Source organism: Opisthorchis viverrini, assembly GCF_000715545.1.
Source record: "Opisthorchis viverrini unplaced genomic scaffold opera_v5_158, whole genome shotgun sequence".
NCBI lineage: Eukaryota > Metazoa > Platyhelminthes > Trematoda > Opisthorchiida > Opisthorchiidae > Opisthorchis > Opisthorchis viverrini.
In genome coordinates this window covers 884,600-893,385 of record NW_008751812.1, presented here as the reverse complement: position 1 = coordinate 893,385, position 8,786 = coordinate 884,600, and the positions used below count along the sequence as shown (strand labels likewise).

The window sequence follows — 8,786 nt, the reverse complement described above, 5'->3', positions numbered from 1 at the left end:
GCATGTAAGTACAGAGCAACCCCACCAGCCCTCCCTCGTATTGAGTCAGCTCGAAAAATAAAGTGACCGTCTATCGAGATCTCCGCGTCGGAGACATCTGGTGTGAGCCAGGTCTTTGTGAGTGCGATTATGGACGGTTTTTCAAGGCAAGCTGACTGTCTAACATCGCCGAGTTTGTTGAAAAGGCTGAGGCAGTTTGTGTACAAGCATTTCAACACTGCCTCTTCTTCCTCCGAGGGTGAGGAGCCGAAAGTTGAGTGACCAGGGTGGTTAAGAGACTTAATAGTTGTGCACCAGGTTTGGGTCTGAGTCCAAGGCTCCAAGGGGGCCTCTGCGGCGATGGCTGCTTCCGGCCATTGTGGTTTCTGGGGGTGCTTTTCGCCTGCGGGGTCTTTTTCGTTCCGTGAGAGCTCGGGTTGCTCGGGCTTTTTGGCTCAAAGGCATTCTCTTCAATGCATGATAACCGTGCTTCACTCCAACGCCGGTTTAGTGGTGATCATGACTACGTCGTTTAATGCCCACCCCCAATGATGCTGTCCATTTTCCCACTCCCTGTGCCCAATATCCCCTCCAGTCATGCCTTCGGTCAGACTGTACCATTATTATCATACGTGATGGTATGCCACTCACAAGTTGGGAGATAAACATTGTTATCATTATTATCGCCGGGTACCGTTGCATATTCTGAAAAGTTAACAGCGACCTTTTAGCCAAAAAGACCGACCACTGATAGACGTTCGGAAACGTGGGGGAAACTGACCCAACTAAAACGGTGTCTGCGAAGCAACAGTGTCAAACACTGATGTTGTGTTGTTTATTGGTAATGGGTAATGGTAAATGGGCCATCGGTTGAGTGGAACCAAGTTGATTCTCTCGGATTAATCTCTCCCATTAACCGATCAAGATGAACAGACCAACTCCACGGAAACCCTTGACTATCAAACCACGACAACCTTCGAGCGAGGTTTTTGTGCCCCTTTTGAAGATCGGAGCCGGGGCCGACAATTTTTCACTTCATTCGTAATGTTTTCGGGCCAAATCTCCTGCAGTAGCTTAATCCGACTGCTCACTATGGCTTCATCATCCTAAGGAAGCTCAAGATCCAGACGATCTGAGCCGGGTGCCTCGTAGCGTCGGAATGGCAACTTGCACCAAATTTCGCTGCGAAACATGAGCCGGTATTGTCGGCCTCACATTGGTGCTGATGATGATGAAGAGCACGATGGTATAACCCTGGGGACATAGGCAGCCCAAAAACGAGTCCTCCGGTTATAAAACTGTTATATAAGCATATAATAACCATCCAACCATGGTTAACTGGTGGTTATCCGGGGGTTTAATGACCGATTGCGAATCGCCTTTGTATGTGAACTTCGGCAGTGCCCGGCCTGGACGAACCGGTTGGTTGTTATACACTCCACCTGGTCTATGACCTACAAACACAGGATCCCCAAACGGACCAAGAAAACCTGCGATCCCATATTATCTGCGATCCATCTTGTTTCCTCGACCAACCTGAAATAAATCCAGCTGCCCAAAGAACTGCACACCCCAGCCCCATAACCTTGAAAGTGACGTTCGTTAAGGGGCTGTCCAAACCCGAACTATGTCAGGCCAGTGATGGCACGGCACCGCCATACGCAGTTTGATAGAACGCCCGCACTTATTCCCCTCCCCCTCGACCGCATTCTCCTTTTCACGCGTTTTCTTTTAAGCGCAATAAACTGCAGGCAAAGAACCGTCTCTGGAGCAATTTCTATCGTACCCGATAAATTTTTCCCCAAATCTGAACAGCCTATTCTTCTGCTGCAATTTCGACTTGCTCCTTCCGCAAGTTCAAATCGTACACGACGTTCGGTTGGCCCTATGCTATAGCAACATGTTTCCATCCAACCTACCCTTGCACCTGACTTCCCCACAAGAGTGCAATCAATGCGTCTGCTTAGTCTCAGATTACGCCATATTTTTAAGGCAAAACTTGCCATCCTTCCTAAAGTCGCATTATCCCATTTCTATCCCCACTTTTGCACGTTGTGACTCCGGCCAATTACCCAACGCCAGCAATGGTTTTTATTTTAAGTTCGTGTCAGCAGGCCGTCTTTAATCTTGTAGGATCTCATGCCCATTGTTCCCCATAAGCTGGGAAAGAAACCTCGTATTACTATTTCATCGAATACTTACTGGTGCTTATGATATTGTCCCCCTTCCGCGCAATCCCCGCAACCCGCAAATCCCTCAGTCATGCTTCATTCTGCCTGCAAACGTATAATCATGCTAGACGGCACGCCACCAACAAGTTGGGAATTAACATTATTATTTATATATAACCGAGTGATAACCGTCAAACAACCTTGCTTCGCGGCTTATGGACATCAAAGTTCTAGTAAAGCTCATTGGATCCTTCAGAGACTGCGACGAAGCAAATCAGTTAGATATGTCCAAAGGGCCCATTCTGTCGCTTAAGACAATGATTTTACAAACGAACTACTGTTCCGCGTTTCTGCGTCATTCTCCTAGCGTTTAATGTAGTTGCGTGCGTCCTCATAGTCATTACCTGCCGGTCTGATATACCTAACAACGAACTCCGCTGAGTTCGACGATATCTTGTGTCCATTTTGCGGAGTTCACTGGTGACCTCAAGAGCCCGCAGCGTATCATCTTTCATCCTCTCACATCATCTTACAATCAGTCATCGACATCAGCGCGACTGCGCATTTCCAAGTGCGACCCAGGCGAATCAACGGGATATTGTTGAGTTGCTGAAATTTATCGAATCTGATGGACAGGTCAGCCATATCTCGGCGACTATAACTATGGTAGAAAGTAAGTTGATAACCGGGAATGCACGGCGACATTGTCTGAGTCTATTTTTGTAAACCCGAGAAATAACCGTAGGCGCCAATCAAGTTTACTTATCAATAACCATTGTCCACACATTCCAACTAAAACCCTGGCTGGATTGTTAGCGACTTCCTAATAATCCCATACGGGAGCTAGTGTTGAAACTGCGCACTGGCCAGGAACTCTCTCTCGCCAGTTTTACAATGTGCACGTAACCCTTAACCGACATATCTATATCGGACCTTGGCTTTTGGTTTCGCGCAATGCGATACACCAAAAAAGCACGGTGGCTTAATTCGTCATTTTACGGAGGTAAACGGAAACTATTGTAGCCGTATTCGTATGGTTCGTTATCATTATCATCGACAGCATGACATGGTATTCAACACCTATGTTTCCATGTCGTGTAACCCTGATTTGATTGAAAGCCTCATCGTGGAGAAACGGATAAAACTGAACAGAAAACGGACTTGGTGCGGGCTTACTACAATCATTCCGAGGCGCCTACACCTCCAAACACTCATTCAGGCAGTCTGGATAGAAACTGACAACAAAACTGCCGCTGATATCCGTGAGAAGCCGTATCTTGCAGCGTCTTCAACCAGGCGCAGTGAGGATCAAGCGGTTCCCATCCTGGAAGGCGAGTATCACCGGCAGCACCCAAGCATTTCGTGATTTTTTCCATAGCCCTCTTTCAGGTTAAGGATTAGCCACATTTCTACTTCCGCCACTCTGAGTTAGGCATGGAAACAGCACGGTTTTGGGTAAACGGTTGCTTGGCATGTGCAACACATGTCTCAACCACATTTCTCAATGGAAGTACCCGTCACACAAGTGAAAACTCGCTTTCTAAATTCCTCGCTGCGGATAAGCCGACCATAACCCGCGCGAGCTATGGTTTTGAGACAGAGATTTTCAAACACCTAAATACGTCCCAGTTACCTTGACCGAACGGGCCAAGTCTCACAGCCATAAAACAAAAAACATCCCTTACTGTAGCTTGATACACATGATCCTCGAGAATCAGGGATGCACCACTTTAACGCCATAAGTGCTTCAAACTAGCTAACGCTACCGGGGTAGAAGACAGCTTGCCCACAATGTGCCCCCGTTTCCAGCCCCATGTGACAGCCCCCTTGACCAGATGAACTGAAAGCTTCCTGTTTTGCTGAATTATTTTTATAACTCTTACGGACTTTGGTCGGACACTGTGATTTTTGCGGTTGTTCGCCGTCGATATCTGTTTGGTTGTGACGATATCTATTTTGAGGCGAAGTGATCTGCGTTTATCCTCAGGCTGGTAATTGTGCCGCCTTATTTTTGTAACCCTACGTTATCTGCAGAAGAAAATCCGTTGAGGTTTGTTGAATATGTATATTATTATATTTGCAATAGTGCCGTGATTCCAGAATTCGGATTTCTTGGTCGTTTTCCTGGATCGGCACGCGGGACTCAAACTCAGAAAGCAGATAGCCGTAACAGTGCTCAACGTTTCCAGTACTCAACGGAGTCTACGGGCTCAGTACTCAACGATTCTAGTACTCAACGGACTACGGACACAGTACCCAACGATCTACGGATGCAGTACTGAACGATCTACGAACTCGGAGAAGATGGAGAAAGCCCCGTCAATTGATCTCTATCTACCGGAGGAATCGAGGCATGTCGGTCGTTCTGGCAATCCTCCAGCTATTGGTTCATCTCCTGGCTCTGACTCATCTAAGAATAGAAAATTAAAGTTGGCTGCGTTATTGAAAGCGCAGATTAAAGCAGAGTAAATGGAGAGTGAATTGCGGCTTATGCGGGCGCGTAATGAGGTGCGTCTAGCAGAGTTAGAGCTGGATTCGGACGATGATTCTGTCGTCGACGTGCAGGTTGACCCGCAGGATAAGGTAAAGGATTACCTAGCCGGGCTAGTAAGTAGCACACCCATATGTGAGGCACCAGCAGTCCAACCGACTTCTTGCGTGGTTAAGGCAGACCTACCTAGAGTGGACTTGGAGACTTTCGATGCAACCCAAGGTGTTATTGGAGATTTATTCAACAGTCCGATTACTATATAGAGGATAGAGTGCAGAGTGGACAGAGGATGCTATATTTGATTAATTACTGCAGGGGTCCTGCGAAGGAAGCGATGGCTGAATGCGTAATTTTGCCTCCGGAGATTGCTTATGGTAGAGCGACAGAAATACTTAAGGATCTTTTTGGGAGAGAACATATGGTGTCCAGAGCCATGGTGGACGATCTGTTCAAGAAATTGAAACCGTTGCATGATGATGCAGGCTCATTGTCTCGTTTGTCGATAGATCCTTCAAACTGTCATGTTGCTCTGAGTCAGATGAATCATACGAGTGACATGAATTCCGTCTCCACCATAGAGCATATTCTCCGTACGCTATCGAAGGGTGCTCGTCGGAACTGGGCAAGGTTAGCTGACTCTATGGACAACCTTGGAAAACAGATAGGTTTCTCTGGCCTATGCAACTTCGTTGCTCAAGAGGCTCCGCACCCGCCATGGTATGCTTACCATGGGCTCAGAACCCCATCGTCCTCAAAAGCAGCAGCATCGGGTAGGCAATGAAAGCCGCCATACTACATTTTCCGTTCAGAAAGGAACCGATGACCCGTGCCCTTTTTGCGACGAAAGACATGGACTGGCGCAATGTGGTAGGTTCACTGACTTGCCAATGCAAGCAAGATGGCATGTGGTGAGAAGGAATCGGTTATGTTTTGTATGCCTAAAATCAGGCCATGCCAGTAATAATAATAATAATAATAATAACATGTGCGATTCTCCTAAGAAGTGTGGTATAGAGACCTGCTTGGGGTCTCACCATCATCGGTTGCACGTAATGGTGACGTAGGTTCGCAAAAGCTGCTCTGGCCTTCCCAATACGGATGGAAATATCATTTTTCGTGAGACCACTGGGACTGATACAGCTGCCCAGGTAAACGAATTTGTCTACTACCTCAATCGGTTCATCCACAAGCATGACGCTGGGGTTCGAGCCCACCCAGTCTTGCAGTAGCACTTTACACTTTGCAGGCGTGAAGCGCATACCAAACCGCGAGGCAGAATTATTTAGATTATTTAGTATTGTTTGCGTTGCCACGGGGTCAGATCCTAGAAGAGCTATGTCGTCTGCGTACTCGATGTTTGTGAGCGGGGGCCCAGGGAGCACTTCGACCCCACAGGCATTAGAGGCTGGTAGTGCGTCTTTCATGATCGTATCAACAACGAAGTTGAAGAGGAGAGGTGAAAGAGGACAGCCCTGTCGGACACCACTTGATGTGGTGAACTCAGGAGAGAGCTTCCCGTAGACCTTTACACGGCCACGGGGTTCGAGCCCACCCAATCTTGCAGTAGCACTTTACACTTTGCAGGTGTGAAGCGCATACCAAACCGCGAGGCAGAATTATTTAGATTATTTAGTATTGTTTGCGTTGCCACGGGGTCAGATCCTAGAAGAGCTATGTCGTCTGCGTACTCGATGTTTGTGAGCGGGGGCCCAGGGAGCACTTCGACCCCACAGGCATTAGAGGCTGGTAGTGCGTCTTTCATGATCGTATCAACAACGAAGTTGAAGAGGAGAGGTGAAAGAGGACAGCCCTGTCGGACACCACTTGATGTGGTGAACTCAGGAGAGAGCTTCCCGTAGACCTTTACACGGCCACGGGATTTGGCGTACAGCGCCCTAATGAGGGTCAAGAATTTATGGGGGACACCTTTGCTCCACAGACACTGCCATAGTGCTTGGCGGTCCACAGAGTCAAAGGCAGCTTTCAGATCAAGGAGCACAATCATTGTTGGTTGCTGGAAGCAGTGTCGCTGTTCCAGAATCTGTCGGAGGGTGAAGATATGATCGATGCAACCTCTTGCAGGACGGAACCCAGCTTGGTTTTCACAAATCTGCTTCTCTCTGTGTTCAATCAGCCTTTGAAGGATAAGGCCAGAGTGCGCCTTCAATGCCACAGCTAACAGGCTGATGCCACGGTGGTTTTCGCATAGCGTCCGTGTACCCTTTTTGAAGATAGGGATAATTGTCGACATACACCACATATTGCCAATAAGCTTTGTCAGGTGGGTCACCAGGGAATTTCCGCCTTCTTGGAATAGGGCTGGATACAGACCGTCTGGTCCCGGTGCCTTCTCACGTTTCGGTACGGCTATTTTATGCCTTATTTCTTCTTCCGAAGGGCGATCCAGGTTGGTTGCTTTATGCAACTCTACATCTCAGTCGGAATCAGGAACCTGCCTTGGAGCTGTACCGGTTCGTTTGAATGGTCCGCAAGGCAGCGTTCTCACGTACGCATTGTTGGATAGTGGGTCGGACGTAACTTTGGTGACGAAAGACTTACTTGATAAGGTTGGTCGGACTGGCACTCCAACAACTTTGAATTTATCTACAGTGAGTGGGAGCTCCACTGTGGAGGCTGCAAGTCTCAGAATCGAGTTTGAATCGGCAGATTCAGGTGAGACCGTAGCGGCTGAACAAGCCTTTGCAATACGCTCTCTGTCCATCAGCCCAACGGTCGTCAGCCCAACGGAGATAGCTAGTCAATATAATCACTTGAAGGATACTACCTTTGTGGAGCTTCCAGATACGCGTGAGAATATCGATAGGAGAAGACGTTCCAGAGGAACATTGGCCTATGGAGGAAAGGCTGGGCAAGCAAAAGGAACCTTACGCTGTTAAGATACCTCTGCGTTGGGTTCTACTTGGTCCGTTGCCCATATGACATAGAGTCTGGAGGCATGTGCACCGTGTAAGTACGAAAGATGATGACATCACTCCTCGCCTAAAGGCTCTATATGAGGCTGATTTCAATGATTTGGAGACTCCGGGCGTATGCCAAATTGTCAAAAACAAAAAGGCGCTTCGAATCGTTGGAGAGTCTTCAGTGTTCCAGGATGGTCATTACGAAATACCATTACCGTGAAGAACGGCTTAAAGACTTCCCGATAATTATCGTCTAGCCCATTTTTTATCGCAATATATAAGAAGGCGTTTTGCAAATGATCTGACTTTGTTAGCGCGATACAGAGAACGCATGAATAATAACATCATTAAAAGCTACCTTAAACCTGCACCAACTCATCAATCCAAATCAGGGAACGAAAGGAAGTGGTGTTTACCTCATCACCCCTTTTTGAACCCGAAGAAACCAGAAAAGCTACGAGTTGTCTTAGGTTGCGCATTGCTAATTCCGATTATCACTCAGGACGCCACCAACGTACCTACTGTAATGCGCTGCTGGTTCGGGTTCTAGTGCGTGCGACCGGCATCGTAATTTGTTGTTCCTTAGATCGGCCAAATAATAACCTGTTTCTCCTAGGAAATTTTACGCAACCCTCATACAACCAGCGCTTTGTAGAGTTTGACCGACAGGTGATTTAACGCTCCAGGGCCTCATGGCTGGAGTCCCATCGGCGCCGACTAAGGTCGTTTAACCAAGCCATTGGGTGTATCGTGTCGACGCACTAGGTGGGTACCTGCGGGCAACCACCATTCCCCCCAGATTCGACAATAAACGGGGAAATGCACTTCGTTGAGCAAGTGATAATTGTTATTCTTCCCAAATCAAATGACCATCGAGTGCTGATTTTGGAGTTGGTTTTCTACTGGACCAGAAACCGGAAACCCAAATCGTGGTGCCAGACTTCTACTGCACCAACTTATCCGGACCGCATAGACTTAGACCAGCTTAAGTCGAGAAGACATATAGGCCAATTGTACGTAAAATTAACAAAGCTGACTGATTTAGTGTTTCTTTTAGAGAAAGTGATGAACAGCTGGAAGAACAGGACACTAACAAAAAAGAAGCGGTGTATTCTAGGAATGGTATCCCAACTATTCTTCAAAAAGATAGTTGCTATATACCTGAAAAATGAGCTGAGATTAGTAAAGATGCAGAACCACTCAACCAGCACAAAAAAACGGGTA

The 8,786-nt window shown here is 47.4% G+C and overlaps 1 protein-coding gene across 1 annotated transcript in view; it reads left to right on the top strand.

Moving 5' to 3' along the window:
* Window positions 1–4,456: 4,456 nt before the first annotated feature.
* T265_14194 (hypothetical protein) overlaps window positions 4,457–8,786 on the top strand; it is a gene marked incomplete at both ends in the record, with an annotated part of 65,096 nt that continues 60,766 nt past the window's right edge. The window contains 4 exons of the mRNA XM_009172477.1: window positions 4,457–4,615; window positions 4,957–5,411; window positions 6,923–7,048; window positions 7,090–7,314. Coding sequence (XP_009170741.1) covers window positions 4,458–4,615; window positions 4,957–5,411; window positions 6,923–7,048; window positions 7,090–7,314 — 964 coding nt within the window. The remainder of the gene's footprint in view (window positions 4,616–4,956; window positions 5,412–6,922; window positions 7,049–7,089; window positions 7,315–8,786) is intronic.